The 17534-nt window shown below is 42.1% G+C and overlaps 1 protein-coding gene across 10 annotated transcripts in view; it reads left to right on the forward strand.

The window, feature by feature from the left end:
• The window catches only part of celf1 (cugbp, Elav-like family member 1), a 36301-nt gene extending 22450 nt beyond the window's left edge, over nucleotides 1-13851 (forward strand). For 2 of the 10 annotated variants that reach the window (XM_080843689.1, XM_080843684.1), the window contains 7 exons: nucleotides 706-775; nucleotides 3875-3997; nucleotides 4754-4870; nucleotides 5885-6076; nucleotides 6886-7029; nucleotides 7378-7548; nucleotides 7892-13851. In XM_080843689.1, coding sequence (XP_080699815.1) covers nucleotides 706-775; nucleotides 3875-3997; nucleotides 4754-4870; nucleotides 5885-6076; nucleotides 6886-7029; nucleotides 7378-7505 — 774 coding nt within the window. In that variant the 3' untranslated portion in view covers nucleotides 7506-7548; nucleotides 7892-13851. Of the gene's footprint in view, nucleotides 1-705; nucleotides 776-3874; nucleotides 3998-4753; nucleotides 4871-5884; nucleotides 6081-6542; nucleotides 6564-6885; nucleotides 7030-7377; nucleotides 7549-7891 lie in introns of those variants that run through there. The other 8 variants (XR_013968751.1, XM_080843685.1, XM_080843686.1 and 5 more) reach the window with 8 other exon arrangements.
• Nucleotides 13852-17534: the final 3683 nt, after the last annotated feature.

Here is a 17534-nt window from a genome sequence, read left to right on the forward strand (position 1 = left end):
TGTTTGCGGCCAGTTCAAATGCAGTCGGTGTGAGGATCTAAGCATGTTTGCAGATGGAGGGTGTCTTGACATTGATCATTTGATGCTACACAAAGTCAACCGTCTAAGCCCATATGTTTGACTCCCTCCCCTCTGGCCTGTGTGTGTGTTTGTGTGTGTGTGTGTTGTGATGTGTTACTCACTTTGCTGTGTTTTTAAGGGTATTTTATGCATGAGGGCTTTCAGATCTCTGCTGCACCATCCGAGCTCGCTCACAACAACAACAAAAACAAAAACATCTCTCTCCTCAGACTCTCTCTGATTGGCTCTTTCTGTTGATGTGAGTTTGATTGCTCTATGCAGCCAATGAAGAGCTCCCAAAGTGCAGCCTTGACGCTGGGCCCCTTTTCAGTGCTGTTAGTGCTGCTCCATGGGTGTGCTGTGGAATCTCTGGTCTTTCTTTTTGTCTCTCCTTTTACTCTGTCAACCTCTCCTCTCCAACACCAATAAAAACCTGCCGCCATTATGCACCTCTTACTCCACCATCTTGTTTTACTTACATAATTCCCACTGAGTGTGCCCCCCCCCCCTAGTTCTGTGTGTAATTCTACCTTCTATATTCCAACCTCCGCCTCTCTTTTTCTTTTTTGTTTTTCTCTTTCCAGTTATCACAGTCCTGGCAGCAGTTCTGACCCCTGTGTTTCTCTGTTTTGGTGTAATGTCTAGCTTTATTTGCAGCTCCTGCAGCAGTCTGCCTCCTCTGGGAATGCACTCAATAACCTGCACCCCATGTCAGGTAAGGCCTGCTCCAGTTCCTGCTCCTGCTCCTCCTCCTCCTCTCAGTGTGTAGGAGCTTGCGCTACGCCACGCCACTCTCTTCCTGTCATACCGTGGAATGTCTGATTAATGCAGGGTTGCCTCTGATAGACCTGTGCCAATGTTGAACTCATTCATTTGGCATGTCTGTGACCATTTGTGTCTGTGTGTGTGTGTGTGTGTGGTGGCTCTCACGCATGTGCTTGTCTGCTCTTACTGAGCTATGTCAGCTGTTCGCTCAGCTGGACTGTCAGTGTCACTGCTCAGCTGTCTTTGTCAAGTGTTCACCCTGCCCCCTCTTTCAGAGTATCTGGTCTTGGTCAAGGGGTTAAGGTTGCACAGTTCCAATTGTGCATTTTACAAAACATGCTTTAGGCTCATATGCTAAAAGGCTAAAATGAACTTATAAACATATAATACTCCCCAATGATACTTTTGCCATGTTCATTATTCATTAAGGCATAAAAGTGCAGCTGTAAACGGTGCCTTCCGATCTCCATGCATATTATGCATAATGAAACTTTGCACTGTGTTTTTTTATTTATTGACAAGAGGAGGCGCAAACTCTACCTTTTTAAAAATGTTAGGTCCACAGCTCAACTAAATGGGACTTAAGTTTCTCATGGTTTTCCGACAGGGCTGGATTGGTATTTTTGGCTCCTAGCCCCTATCCTTAGTCACGCACCAGAGGAAGTAAATTAAGTGAGGAATATTGATCTTGGCTGATCTAGCAATGAATCACTCCCTATACGGTCGTTGAAATGTAAATTTAGTATGCTACATTTTAACGCCAAATGACCCCATAATATGCCATGGAGTGGGACATGCGTGATTACTTGCCCTGAAGTCTGGCTTTTGCTGGATTTGTCTCTCTATGGGTTAGAGGCTCATTATCCCTCTTTGAAATTTACAGCTGTTATCACAGTAGGATGTCCAACTTCCCTGGTCTTGGACTATGACTGTTGTATTTGGCACCCAGCTTCTCTACCTTAGTGTCCTGGGTTCTTTGGTATTTCCCTTAAGGAGTACTAGCATACTAGTCCCCGGTAGCCCTTCCGGCAGGCATTTTTCATATTTTGGTTGCCCGAAATGAATTGGACTAGCCCAAATAAAAAAAAGAAACATTTGTATGTAGAAAAGTTTTTTTTTTATTGCTTTCTGGAAAATATCTGAACATTTATTTAACAAGCACAGGCTGTAACAATCATCATAAATACCAGAATCAAACCTAAGTGATCGTCTTCCTCTGTTCTTTGTGTTGCCCCTACCCATATTGGATAGAAACCAATAACACAAAAACAAGGCACACAAATATTAACGCAAAAAACGAATTAAAATAAAAGGCCCATACCTTACAGGCTATACAGATATTCCCTTAAAAAAAGGCAAATAATATATTTAGCTCTTTCTTACTGTGTATCTGTTTTTAAATATTCAAATAAGAAGAATTGTTGCCAACCTGTGCTGTCTGATGATTTGATTAATGGTGTATTGTCACTTTAAGATATTTGGTTTGGGCTAGGTTGTCGTATTTCGACTTTTTACCAAGGTGATAAAATAGCAGCACAGTTTTTGCTGCCTATGTTTAGGAGGTAGTTGAAGTGATAAGAGTTGTTGGTCCGATTGTTAGATTGTGGGGGATTGAATCCCTCGATTTGCGTTGTGTTTCTAAACCAAGCTAATACTGTACTGAAAGAAAATAAAGATGACCGTTTCATTGAACATAGTACTCAACGCGCCCAAGTTGAGATCTTAAAGGACATTTGTTGATTTACAAATGGATTTACAAAATAAAATGAGAAGAAAAGCTAAGCGTAGAATTAAAAGGTGTTGGTCAGTCTCTGGAATTTCTTCTAGTCATCAGTCCATGCATCTCTCAGAGGTTGTCATCTCCAGGGATGGCCACCTCACTGCAATCATACTGTTGAAAGAGCTGCAACTCTAACTCAGAAGTTAACCATATTGGGAAAGCAGGGAGTAAAACAAACCGTAGTTTTCAAATCAGATGTGCGCTTCTGGAGGACCGTGCCAGGTGTTTGAGGAAAAGTCCACAAAAAAAATCCAGTTTCATCTGGATTCATGCAAGGCCAAACTATAGGTGGCCATTTACCTGACCCTTGAAGAGAACTAGGGCCCAGGGTGAGAAGAACAACATGTGCAGAAAACATTAGTCTACGTGTCATTTCTCGCACACGGAAAAAAGCCGCACGCCGAAGTGGAGATGGATGTGATTTAAAACCCTCACATTTACACAATATGAATCTTAACTAACTTCCGCATAGGGGCTAGTTAGTTGTCAATTAAGTAGCCGGGCAGACAGGGTGGTGTTAGATTTTGGCTTAGCTTGATTATGCTGGGACATCGGGCTAGCGATTTTTGTGAGCCCTGCTAGTATTAAAACAAGTACTCACATGCCTTGTTTGCAGTAGACATACATTTGTTCAAAATGCATAAACTGAGGAGCTGAGTTGTCATGTTTTCTGAACTTCTTGGCTGGTTTTTCCACATACGCCATGTGTTCTTGAGTTCTACCCGAGGAGACCTACTCTCATGAGAAACTGTTAGGGCTTCAGATAGGGACATGGCAGACGTGGTGGATTGGTTGTAAATGTAATCAGGACGTTGTTCCATTGGAACACTGTGGCATTTAGAGGTACAAATTGCCATATTGAAATTCCAGCCTTGTCTGAGGCACTTATTGTTGAACTCTCCGATGCTCCAAGCCTCCAGTTGTCCTGTATTTAACTTCCTCACTTTTTCATCTGCCCCCGTCTCCCTCACTTTATTTCCCACACCCACTGCCTGTGGCCTCTGCCTGTTCGTCCACTTTCCCCTTTTGTGCCTTTTTACGGTCTTCTCCCTCACCCTGTTTTCCCCCTGGTTTTCCCTCTCATGTCTTCTGTCTCATGGTGTCACCCCATTCTTCCTCTCTCTTTCTCTCTCTCTCTCTCTCTCTCTCTCTCTCTCTCTCTCTCTCTCTCTCTCTCTCTCTCTCTCTCTCTCTCTCTCTCTCTCTCTCTCTCGTCCCCCTCTGCTCTCTCCTCCTCTTCCTCCTCCCCTGCCATATGTCTCTGCTCAGGTCTGAGTGCCATGCAGAACCTGGCAGCGCTGGCAGCAGCAGCGAGTGGCACACAGGCCACGCCCACAGGAAGCAGTGCGCTGACCACGTCCAGCAGTCCCCTCAGTGTGCTAACCAGCTCAGGTACACCCCCCCCCCCCTCCCCCCCCACCCGCTCCTCTCTCCTCTTCCCCCTTCCTTCATGCCATCCTGTCCTAGCCCTGCTCTCTCACTCTTCACACCTGCTAGCAGCCCTCCTCCACCCTCACATGGTCTGGTGTGCTGGATAGCAACCCTTAAGTGTGTCATCTGCCAAGGTATGCAGGTCAGCACACCTTGATTGTGCTCACCTGCTTACCTGCTTAGGTCTGCTACCTGTCAATCCTTTGGCAAATTCACCTCGTCAGCTATGCTAGCTAGCAACGCTTAAGTGTGTCCATCTTCTCAGGTATGCTGGCTGTCACCCCTGTTAGCATTTCACCTGCTTATGCATGCATGCTTCCACCCCAACTCCGATGGCATCTATCTGGAATATGTACTGAATGTGTCAAAGACATGCCACATGAAGATGGCTGTGGCACAATAGATTAACTCTCCTCGTGGGTTGTACTGAGAGAGAGGTGTGTGTGTGTGTGTGTGTGTGTGTGTGTGTGTGTGTGTGAGAGAGAGAGTGTGAGTCGATCAGTCAGTCAGGAGGTCAGCCATTGTCTCCAGGGCTGCTCTGTTGAGGACTGTGGGAGCTCACTCTCTCTCCCCCTTTCTCTCTGTCTCTTTCTCTCTGTCTCTGTCTCTTTCTCTCCTCTCTCTCTCTCTCTCTCTCTCTCTCTCTCTCTCTCTCTCTCTCTCTCTCTCTCTCTCTCTCTCTCTCTCTCTCTCTCTCTCTCTCCTCTTCCCATCCAGCGGGTTCCTCCCCCACTTCCAGCACGAACTCCTCTGTGAACCCCATGGCCTCTCTGGGAGCCCTGCAGTCCCTGGCGGCAGGTGCCGGTGCAGGCCTCAACATGGGCTCTCTTGCAGGTATGAGCACACACAGCCACACACAAATAAAAAAGTACATATCTACTTATGCAAATGTATTCACAGATGCAGTCTGAAGTCACGCTCAGGTTAGATGTATATGAACAACATATGCAGCACACCCACACAGACGCTCAAAAATTCACACACATACAGACTGTTCCCTGATACACCCAAATTGTAAAGAGCATTTGTGTGCCTGGGCTCTATAGTAGTCACGGGGGAGTGATTTTCAGCACATGATTTTCAGCAGAACTTGCACGAGAGAGTTGGGTCGGGGCAGGTAGACGAAACCAAGCAAGTGGGACTATTTTAAAGAAGCAGGAGGGGTGGGGAGATGTCTGAGTAGGTGGTGGTGGTGGGTGTATTAGTTATTGTGTATGTGTATTGGTATGATATTAGGGATGCACCGATCCGATATTTGTATCGGTATCGGTACCGATATTGAAGACAATTCTAGATCGGGTATCCGTATTTAAAAAAAAATAAAAAATGTTTGAAATGTTTTTTGTTTATGCTTATTTATATACTTGAATCCTATTCCTACTACAGTACATTATTGACGATAAAGTAGGCCTACTGCCTTTCGTACCTTATTGCTTAATTACAAGTTGGGACTACCTCTAATGCTTTAATTTATTTTGAAAGTCTACCCACCAAGCTAGTGAAGCTATTGTTTTCTCAATTTCAGCTCCCTTATTATTTTATTATTTATTTTGTTTTACATTGTATTTTGAATCCCTAAACCAGTCATACTTTATCTTTCCGTTCTCCCCCGTCTCCGGTGGGTATGGGTGGAATCCTGTCCTGTGTACCTGATGATGGAAGTTCTCCAATTATGCTGTTTTTATTTTGCTGACATCCCAAATACTATTATTGATACATAATTAGTAGTATTTTGTAATAAATAAAACATTATATTAAAAGTCCTGAAAAAGTCCTGTTTTTTGAGAAGGACACTCCTAGAGAGAGATATGGACACCCCCACCTGACTGACTTGTGTCCACTCTCCAGCAGGCATGGCAGCGCTGAACGGGGGCCTGGGTAGCGGGGGATTGTCTAACGGCTCGGCCAGCACCATGGAGGCCCTGACCCAGGCAGCCTACTCGGGTATTCAGCAGTACGCGGCAGCTGCCCTGCCCAGCCTCTACAACCAGAGCCTCCTCTCCCAGCAGAACATGGGCGCCGCCGGCAGCCAGAAGGAAGGCAAGTACGCGGGGCTCACCTGGGGGGTGATGTTGGAGGGGGGGGGGGACTTACATTGGTCGTCTCTGTGTCTGTCTGTCTGTCTGTCTGTCTGTCTGACTGGGGAAGGCTAGATGTTACACATGTTCAGGTTTACCTGGGGGTGGGCAGGGGAAGGGAGGGTCAAACAGGGTTTGTGTGGGGTGTAGGGGGGGAACAGAACTGTAGGTGTTTGAGTTCAGTTGTGGGAGGGTAATTTGGGACGACCGTAAATGTATACTGTAAAATGAAGGGAATAATAAAAAAGTAAAAGATAAAAAATGCCATCAATTTGTCAGAAATGATTCAGTAATACTGTTGTTAAGTTTTTGTTTTTTAATTTATTATGTTGTTGGGGAAGACTGTAGCTTCTGTATGGGCAGGTTTTAGCGTGTCAGTCACTGTATTCTGTTAAGGATTCTGTCTTGTTTTAAATCTGCTGCAACAGCAAGTGGCAATCAGAGCACCGGTAAGAGACCCATCCTGGCTTCCTGAGATGTTCATTTCCACAGCACTGTTTTCCAACCTGTTTCTATAAAGTAAGAGGAAGTTCATATCAGAAGGATCCTCTTAGAGTCCCTCTCCCTGAGAGCCAGTCCTTCTTTACGGGGGTCTCGCTGGAACTCTTCAGTATCTAGATTGATCCTTAGTTTTTGTTTAAGCATGCCAGATATCTGAGAATAAACCAAAGTTGATCTCCCCTCGTCCAGATGCCTAACCCTCTTTTCTCCACCTCTTCCTCTTCCTCTTCATCTTTCTCATCTTCCTCCTCCTACCTCGTCTCACTCAAGGTCCAGAAGGAGCCAACCTGTTCATCTACCACCTTCCCCAGGAATTTGGTGACCAGGATCTCCTTCAGATGTTCATGCCCTTCGGAAACGTCATCTCGGCCAAGGTCTTCATTGACAAACAGACCAACCTCAGCAAGTGTTTTGGTGAGTGACGCGGACACAGGTGCTGGCAACTTTCAATTTGGCTCTCTGAATGTTCTCTGAATGTTTGCAAGCCATGATTAAGGATCTGAGGGTAACCTCAGTGTGTGTGCGACTGTGCGAGTGTGCGGCGGTGTGCGCATGCGTGTGTTCATTGTGCTGTGTGCATATGCCCTCCCATGTTGTTTGGTGACATACTCTTGTGTGGTGGTGGTGTGTGAAGTGAATGGTTTTATGGCCGTGGTATGTTTAGCAAGTTTTTGTGTGTATCTGTGTTTGTGTCCTCGTGTGAGCATCTGCATCTTCATCAGTCATTGAGGACTTCATGGTGCCCCTCTCGTTTCCCTGCAGGCTTCGTGAGTTATGACAATCCAGTGTCGTCACAGGCGGCCATCCAGTCCATGAACGGCTTTCAGATTGGCATGAAGCGGCTGAAGGTCCAGCTCAAACGATCCAAAAACGACAGCAAGCCATACTGAGCTTTGCCCCCTAATGGACTTGGTTAGGAAATGTTTTTTTCTGGTAAGTGGAGTGTGAAAAAAAAAAGAAGCTAAAAGTTACAGAAAAAGACCCTCACCCCCTCACCCCTTCCTCCTTCACCCAACCACCTCCCTGCTTCCCCTCCGCTTCCTCCCCCCCCCCCTTGTTTACGTGCGACACTGGATCTCCAGTTCTCGGGGAGCTCTTCCCTCCCCCACCCCACCCCACCCCACCCCCCCTCCCACTTTAACACAAACAGATGGAGAACAGCACACTCAGAAATGTACATTCTTTATTATGCCGTTCAGTTTTCTGTATTGTATTTATAACATGGCTGTATTTTATTTGGTGTTTTTTTTTATTTAATTTTTTTTTTTTATCAAAGCTTTGGTGCCATATTACAAGTTTGCTGTGTAACCGTTTGGACTCCGAAGAAAAGGATGTTGCACAATGAAATGCCAGTGGGCAAAACAAGTCCTCCCTGCTGAACACCCCCCCCCCCAAATCACCTACCCCAAACCCATCCATCGGAATCCTAATAGCACCGCCCCACCTCCACCCCAAACCTATGTTTGACAGCCAAAGCTGCTCTTGAAGAGAGAGCAGAGAGTTCTGCGTTCTCGCTAAGATTATGTCATATGTTGACCCCTGTTCACTACCCTGTCTCACTGAAGCCTTTTCTTTCACTTTATTTTCTTTTTGGAGGGGAGGGGTTGTGGTTATAATTATTGCAAGGTCTGTTCATATTGCTTTCAAATCATTTAAGAAAATATGTATATTTATTTATTTACTTATTTATTTACTTTTTTTTTTCTCTTTTTTTTAAAACAAAAAACTTGAAGTAATTTACAAATCCACGCTCCCAGTTTTGGTTCTCACTTGTTGTGAAACGTTTTTTTCTTTTTTGAAGAACACAGACAGTATTGATTACAGTCAAGATGCAATATGCAGCATAACGTACACCTAGCTGGTCTTAAGACCATAATTGTCATCATGGCTAATTTGAAAGAAAATGAGTTTGAAAATGTACATAGGCACCAACTCGTGTGTGTGTGTGTGTGTGTGTGTGCACACATCACTTACTGTTCAATACAACTTTCGGAGGATACCAGTTAATGGCAAGGTTTCAACGTGTCGACCCCATTGGGATGGAGAGAACAGACAATGTATATAAACTATTACTATAATAATAATAATTATAATTATTATTATAATTATTATTATTATTATTATTATTATTATTATTATTATTGTTCTTGACTATTTTAAAACACTACCCTGTCCTCATGCACTGGCAGTAGCGAGGTCTCTTTCATTGCTGCCTTGTACCGTTGCCCATGTCTGATGCTGCTTTGGACAAAAAAAATGGATGATTCTAGAAAGAGGCCAGGCAGATCTCTGGTGTTGGCTGTGTAGACTGAACTCTGACATGTTACTTTTACATTCAAAACACTCGCCCGAACATTCCTCACCCCGTTCAAAACCGCAGCAGCAACAACAACAACAAAATGCTATATGGCAGTCAGGGCTCTTAGCAATAAAGATATCCAGGATAAGTCTCTTACAAGTCTGCTCTAGAGAGATGGAGTTTTGTAGGGTCTGCATTTGTCATGAGACACATCCAGAGTGAACAAAGGTCCCTGCTGATCTCTTAGTTTAGTCTGTTAAGACATTATTTTTTTTCCCTCACAGTTTGAGTTCCTTTTTATTTATTTATTTATTTCTATAATGTGCTTCAGTAATAGGTCATTCACAGCATGAGCCGTCGGCTCCGCCTCTACCTGTCATCACCAGAGTAATCACATCAGCCAACACGTACTGCGTTTCTGATTGGTCAGAAGTATCTTCTCATTGGTCAGTTCTGTCAATGAAATGTTCTCATCAACAGCAGTAATCACCAGAGCTCTTAGACTGTCGTGGTCAGGAGAGGAGTGTTTTTATAGAAACTGTTTAGACACAGTTGTCCAGATGATGTATATTACTAAACTATTATGCCTTTTCTATTTTTATAGAGGTTTTATACTTATCCTGATTACCAGGATTATTTATTGCCTAAATTATTTATCTGCATTCAGAAAGCGGTTGTTTTGAAAAGTCATGAAAGTATTTTGTAGAATTCTAATGTAACGTTTTGTGAAGACATTCACAGATATGTTCAGACTTGTTTGAGCCCTTTTATTTGGCAGAGTGGTTCGTATATTCTTTTCATTTTGGTTCAGTGAGTGAACAGTTCAGACCTGAGCTCTCTTGGTGCCCTTGCCCCCCCGACCCCCCCCCCCACCCCTCATCCTGCCACCCCAGCACTACCTCCTCCAAGCCGTCAGTGCTCGGGAGGATAATTGCCCCAGCTGACAACCCACCACCACCCACACCACCCCACCCCCCCAAGCCCACCTGTGCCTGTGTGAAAGCACCTTAAAAAAGAGCCACCGCGAGCGACAGGAAATCAAGAAAACCAAACGAGTGTTCCTGGTTCAGGGTAACGCTCTCAGTTGGCACAACCCAAAGATTTGAATTTGTGGGGAAACTGACAGACGTATCAGCCTTAATAATGTCCACCATCCTTGTTAAAGGCTTTATCCTGCTTCTAAACTTTTAATTTTATCTTAATTTATTATTTTTTTTTTTTACAAAGTACAGTCATGCCGCATATGTGGAGCTGGAAATTTTAAAGATATCTTGCAGCCAAAAGCAGTGGAGAACGTGCCAAACTCACTCAGAAACGCTCTTCTGTTTACCACGTGAAAGGGGCTATTCATAAAGACTTATACATATATAAATATATAGTCTTAATTAAAAGTCGTGTAACTTGAGATGTACTTGTGAACATTTGAGATTTACGTCAGGTTTGAGTTTGTTTGTTTGTTTGTTTGTTTTATTTATTTATTTATTTATTTATTTCACTAGAGTGTGTGTTTGTTTTTCCTCTTGCTCTCGTCTGATTTGTGACTCATAAGATTCAAAGGCAATGTGCTTTGCTAAGAAGAAACAGTGCCCCAGTGTTTTTTTGTAAGTGACATTACCAATAAGGGTTAGTATTGGGGAGAAGAAAAAAAACGACCCCAGTTTCCTACAATTGTAATCTCTGTGGTGTGTATGTGTTTGTGTATTGTCACATCCTCATGGAGAAGTCCCATACAATTTAAAAATTCAAGCACAAAAGAAAAATAACCCCAAAGCTGAGGACACGTCAACTGAAAACGGTTGTCGTCATGGATAGCAGACTTTTGAAGCACAACGTGTTCCCCTCGCAGCTGCTGCCACTCTGAGGGCCGCTGATATCCGGAATCCTAACAGATTGATGTTTTTAGCAATCAGTGAGGTTGAGGAGTATGAATTATTTGAATTAGTATTATTAGTTTCATTTTTCACCTCTTATAATGGGGATTCGGTTTTTCTAGCTGTAACTGTTCTCGTGCCTGGATTCGGGTATGTTTTTAGTGCAGCCCTTTTCTGTGTGGTGTACAGCTATGTGTGGTGTTCACTGTGGGCACCTAGTCTTGTGTTGTCTCAGTGGTGTCGTTTGCTGTACGTTCTCATCTTAATTGTCCGTTGGCATGTCGCTCGTGTCTCCCCTACCCCACCCCTCCCACCGGATCCCTGTGACTCCCAACCCCACTCTCATCCCCTTTCTCTTTCCCCCATGTTGCATTCAGTGTTAAGTGTTTTAGGTGATGTGTGTACGTGTTTACCCCCTCTTCCCCCCATTCTGCAAAGATAATCGTTTCTGATTTTCTTCTTTTCCTCCTCTGTGTTTCTCCCTCTCTCCTCTTTTCTGTTGTGGCTTTAACCTCAGTTTGTTCTCCCTGTGTTTCTTTTTGTTTTTATTCTAGATCTCTCCGTGCCCGTTTGTTCATCGCTTGCCTAGCATGTCGATGTGACGTCAAAAGTTCATCGTCCAGTCCGTTGTCCTCTGCGCTTCTCTGACGCTTGAAATTTCACCTTTGACCCCTTTTTTGTTTAACTTTTGACGCTTATTAATTATAATAGTTTTTTGTTTGTGGATTTTGTGTGTTCATCTTTGTTGTTGTTTGTGCTGCCAAGGTGCACTAGAAAGACTGCTGCCTCTATTAAAAATGTATAAAGTTATGCGAGTATTGTTAAGAGCAAAAAAAAATAAATCTATTTTTCTAGAACTTCCGAACATAACCACTAAATTCTGCAAAAGCGTTTTATTTTCATTTTGTCACTTTGAATTACCTTAATTGTTTTTGCTTCCGTTTTCTTTCTTTTTAGTACTCATGTCACAAGCAGTCTTTCCAGTGCCCTGTTTTTTTTGTTTCTGTGGTGTCTAAAAGCAGCCAATCAATTTATAGAATCACCTTTGTGGGTGTGTGTTTTGTATGGGTGTGTTTTTTCCTCTATCTCTCTTGTTTGTTCTAAAAGAAAAAAAAACCTTTTTAGGATGTCTTTTTGATCACATTTTGCTGATTCTGAGGGTGATGTTGTAATTTTGTGCTAGGTTAGTTGGCATGGTGTAATTTGGGAGTTTCCTATTAACAAGAGTGGGATCTACACTGCACACATGACTTTGCCTTTTCCTCTCCTTTCCTTTCCTCCATGTGTCGAGCCATCACGGGCACATAATGTTCTTCATTTTCTTCTTGGGTGAAGCTCAGCATTAGTTTGCATTTAAAGCACAGAACACAGCCGAGTTGAGGTTTTTTTTGTCACTGTTAGCAAAGTATATCCGCGATATCTAGCATGCATGTTTTTTTTTCTTCTCGTAACTGCACTGAAAACTTCAGCAAAATGTGATTTAGTTAATTTTCTTTATTTAAATTTTTTTTTTCAAAATCTAAACAAATAAACTAGTGCCAAAAGTTTTGCACGTTCCTGTTGGTCACATTTTTCCTCTCACGTCATCACCTGAGCAGTTCCACCGGGTGAGAGATTGCAGTGAGTTTTACTGTGATGTGACCGATCGAAACAGGCAGGCAATTCAACCCTGTGTGTGTGTGTGTGTGTGTGTGTGAGTGCGCGGGAGTGTGTGTTTAAACTCTTGTCCAACTCTCACCCAAAACCACCTCCACCCCCATAAAGAGGAGTGTGTTTTTAGTTTTGTTTTGTGCTGTGACTTTTTGAAGTGAAGTATTTGTATCCTTATTATGGTGTGTTAATTTTTTTTTCTCTAAAAGATGTGCCTGTGGAGTCTTTCGACCAAAACACACTACTAATAATAGCCCCATTTCACCCTCACACGTCCTTATAACGTCTGCAACCAGTTTACAATTTACTTTCCCAGGATTCACTTGATGGCCTTCTATATTAGCGAAATGAGATTTCAGTTCAGGTGTATGTATATCAGTTTTTCTTCAATTGAGATTCAAATCATGTCATGACTTTTGACTGGTTTAACTGCCACTTTTTGCTCATGATATCTGCAGCAATCAGCTTATCACTCGACTAAGTCAAGTCTCCCACCTCCCAGTAGTCTTAACACATTCCCATGTCCCTGTTAGAACTCAGTGGTCCAGTGTCCCACAGTAACATGATTTGTTGCAGCGTCACACCACCGATTATTGTCAATTCCACAGCCACTCTTTGCAACTTTTCTTTCTTTTCGTTAGTTTTTTTTTAAATTTTTTTACTACTTGTCATTTCATCACAGTTGTGTCCTGAAACTGGCAAACATCTTTTGTTTCTCCTTTTCTTTTGGACATCCCACAAGTCAACAAACCTTCTCATTCGGGATAGATGTGGAAGACTTGAGTTGCACGTGTTACAGTGATGGCAAGCTTTTGTTGTACTGATAATTGGTTTTTTAGATCTTTTCAGATTATTTTCAGGTTTTCCTGATGCTTTTTCTGACTATAAATAACCTGTGGGATTTTTTTTTTTATCATTACTATTACTGGTACAAAGTGATTGTATTTAACGGTAGAATTTGTACAGTTTTTGCCTTTTCTACTAGGACAATGTTTCAAAATGTGAAATTTAAATTCAGTTTAGTGAAGCCATGTAGATCTTGCCACCATGACCAAATTTACGTGTGTACCATAGATAAACAAAAAGAAAAACTTAATTTAAAAAAATTATCAAATTCTGTTAAATTCAATTACAATTTGGTGTCTGTTGTTTTTAAGTTGTGTGATTTTGATGTGGCAAATAGAGATGGATGGATTCATTAGTTGGCCAACAAAAACCATTTGCTTTTTAATGTTTTCTGTTGAAACATTTTTATTTTTGAATGGGATGAGACAGCTATCAGATTTCACATGGATGTCTCCACAGGACTACAGCTAAGTGCACACCCAACAAAGCAGTACTTTTGTAAACCAAGTGCGTGATTCCTTTTTGGTCAGTTTGTTTATGTACTATTAAACTGTTTGAGAAAATCCACAATTGCTGTCACTCTGAATTGTTTATTTACTAATGTTTCACAAAAAAGGCTTAATGTATCTGGATTCTCTGACTCAAAACCATTAGTTTATTTAAAATTGTCAGACCAAAAGTGATTTTATAGTGATTTATACAATGTCTGAGTATCACAGAGGACATTACATCAGTCAGCTGGTGTAATAAGGTCAACTGGTTATGGCAGAATGGCCTCTGCTTTTAAAGATTTAGTACAGCGCCCTCTGCTGTAAGTAACTGTAGCCAAAAAGCATGAACAGGTAATGCAGAGGCCCTGTTTGCACCTGGCATTAACATGTGTCTACAAATGTGTGTTGACTTGCTAACTGCATGCACAACTTTTTGCAACAGGCCTATTGCTGGTAATGGTAGACAAACAAGATGTTCAGGTGAGGCGAAACGTCAGTTAGGCTGATTCCAACAATTGTTAAACACAGGGTGGGACTTTCAGTTATAAATCTGTAATTTTGAGTCCGTTATATTCATTTTCTGAGATCAGGGCTAGATAATTTAGCTATCAGGAGGTTCAAAGACTACCATCAATCAATTTATTGTGGTGAACTCTTTCATAGACCACAAGAAGAGAGGATTGACTGCATTGTAGATTTGAAATTCTAGTTGTGGAATACTTGGGATTGAGGTGTGTGATAAACTATCAGCCCATACATTTTCATTTTAAAAAGCTAGACCCTCGATTAGGGAAAACAAGACCGAAACAAGAAGGGGATGAAGAAATTATTTACCTGACATAATCATAGTCTTAGGTAAAGTAGCTGTACAGAACTCTGTCTTTTGCACAGGTTTTACAATTGTAGGATTTGTTGGGAAAGACTGACATGAACATACAGTCCTGCTCACCATTATTGGCACCCCTAGTGAATATGAGCAAACAGGCTATGAAAAAATATGTCTTTGCTGATTATCCTCCTGGTCTTCCACTCAAAATATTCATAAAACTCTTACCTTTTCATTGAGGTAAAATAATTGAGAGAGAAAGTTTTTTTTTACATTAAATAAATATTATTCTTCAAAACATGTGTGCACAGGTATTGGCACCCCTTAATTAAATGTTTTGTGCAGCCTCCCTTTGCCAAGATAACGGCTCTGAGTCTTCTCCTATAATGCGTGATAAGGTTGGTGAACACATGGCACGGGATCTGAGACCATTCTTACATACAGTATCTCTCCAGAACCTTCAGATTCTGAGGTCAACGCTTGTAGACTTGGCTTCAGCTCATCCCACAGATTTTCTTTGGGGTTTAGGTCGGGGGACTGTGATGGCCATGGCAAAACCTTTATTCTGCGGTCGGTGAACCATTTTTGTGTTGATTTTGAGGTGTGCTTCGGATCATTGTCCTGCTGGAAGGTCCAACCATGGCCCATTTTAAGCTTACTAGAGGGGGCTGTTAGGTTTTCATTTAATATCTGTTGGTATTTGATCGAGTCCATGATACCATGTATCCTAACAAGATGTCCAGGGCCTTTGGAAGAAAACAGCCCCACAACATACTTCACAGTAGGTATGGGGTGCTTTTCTGTATGGCTATCTTTCTGTCTACGCCAAACCCACCTTTGTTGTTTTTGCCAAAAAGCTTTATTTTGGTCTCATCTGACCATTTAACTCAGTCCCATTGAAAGTCTGACTTCCATTTGGCAAACTGTAGGCACTCTAGTTTGTTGTTGATTGACAGCAGAGGCTTTTTTCTGGCAACCCTCCAAAACAACCTGTGGTGATGTAGGTGGCGTCTGATGGTAGTTTTGGAGACTTTCTAACCCCAAGACTCAACTAATGTCTGCAATTCTCCAGCTGTGATCCTTGGAGATTATTTTGCCAGTTGAACCATCCTCCTCACGGTGCGTGTGGTCAATGTCATATTTACTAAGGGTGCCAATAATGGTGAGCAGGACTGTATGTACAATGCAGTTAAGGTACCAGGAAAAGGCTACCCCACCCAATACCATTAACATGTTTTTTTTTTTTTTTCCAGGTCTAGTGTCTCTCGCTACACATTCTGATTAAGGCTTATAAACTTTAAACATCAGCTGGAAATGGAGTTGTGCTGTTAACTATACAGCCATATGTTTAAGTTGTTTAGGCCCATTGTCAGGTATTGGGTACTATCACTGATCTCAAAAAGAAACTTTTTGAGATCAGTGGGTAATATGAAGTCACATTCCACAACTCAGGGTTCTTTAACCTCTGATTACATCCTTGCTGCTATGCTGCCCCCTAGCGTTGGTTTTTCTCTTTGAATACTGGCAGTCTTAGCATAATTTAAAACTTCTATCCATCTCAGTCAGATACATCTATGTCCTATGATATTATGTTGTGAACTCAAAGGACACAATATGCAATTATTACATTCAATTATTTATGACAAAATACAAATGATAAGGGTTACTCCTAACTTTACATGTCTCCTCTGCAGGAGTGAGTTGCTTTAGAATGTTACTGCATTCACAATGATTCTGAGATGGAAGCGCATCTAACTATGGTGTCACATGCTTACCTGCAGCCTTATATGCTAGTCACAGGACAAGGGGCCATAGCTGATCAGGATGAAGGCGCTCTGCCATGCCAATGGACTTGTTACATAGGCATACAGTATCTCTCCTGTAGGCCTCCTTAGCTAGTGCTTACCCATTAAGATGTCAGCCTGTGAAGGCCCAGCTGAACCCCCCTGCACTTACATCATGGTTTGAATTAAATCACTTTATCAACACATTCATGGATAATGTACATAGAGTGACAACATGGGGCAACATAGGATGATGCCTTTCTTAAAATGCTGCTGCTCAAACGTTATCCTTCTGATGGTGACCGTAATATCTATCACAGTAGTCAAGTGTGAAGATTCCTGATTTTCTCTGGAACATGGTATGCTGCTTTCTACACAATCTGAGATGGAATAACAGCGCAACTGGCTTGGGGGTACAAGGTGGGGAGACATTTTCAGGAGATAATCACAGCACAAATGTATGAATGTGATATTGGTTTGTTGTGCATGCGGTGGTGTCCCACCACTTTACAGCTTTCTGTAAGACATCAGGCTTCCAGTGACAGAACCACAAGGCATTGAGTTGATCTACAAATGTGTAAAGTGATTGACAGCCAAAGAACCATGCTATTGTTCTGACAAAACACGAGGCTTAAAGATGCAGTCCTTGATCACAGCAAAAGGTTGTTTATATTTGAGCTTAATAGCCAATCAAATGCACCCCTCCCTTACGGACAACAACAAGCATGTAGATTAGGCGGTATTGTTGTTATTATAACTATTATTATTATAACTTCTACACAATGCCATTTAGTATGTTCTCATTTACAGACCCAGGACTGTGTACAAACAATGGAGTTTTTTGAGTGCACATATGGAAGAATGGAAAGAGAAACTCAACTGAATTTGACAAAAGAAAACTTGTAAATGAGGATTGCACCATCAATTTCAAATGTTTGGGAAAACAGTCAAACTCTTCATTGTGAGTGTGCATACCATATACATTAAGAATGTAATTTTTTCGAGCAATGATTTACCAAAGTATCCCATCATTTTGTGGATTTGCATAACCAAATAGTTATGCTGCAAATGGTTATCTGGGTTTATGACTATCTGTGCACACAGTCACGACAGACACCATTACCTGCACACACACTACATTCCTCTCATAAC

The sequence above is a fragment of the Sprattus sprattus genome (assembly GCF_963457725.1).
Source record: "Sprattus sprattus genome assembly, chromosome: 8".
NCBI lineage: Eukaryota > Metazoa > Chordata > Actinopteri > Clupeiformes > Clupeidae > Sprattus > Sprattus sprattus.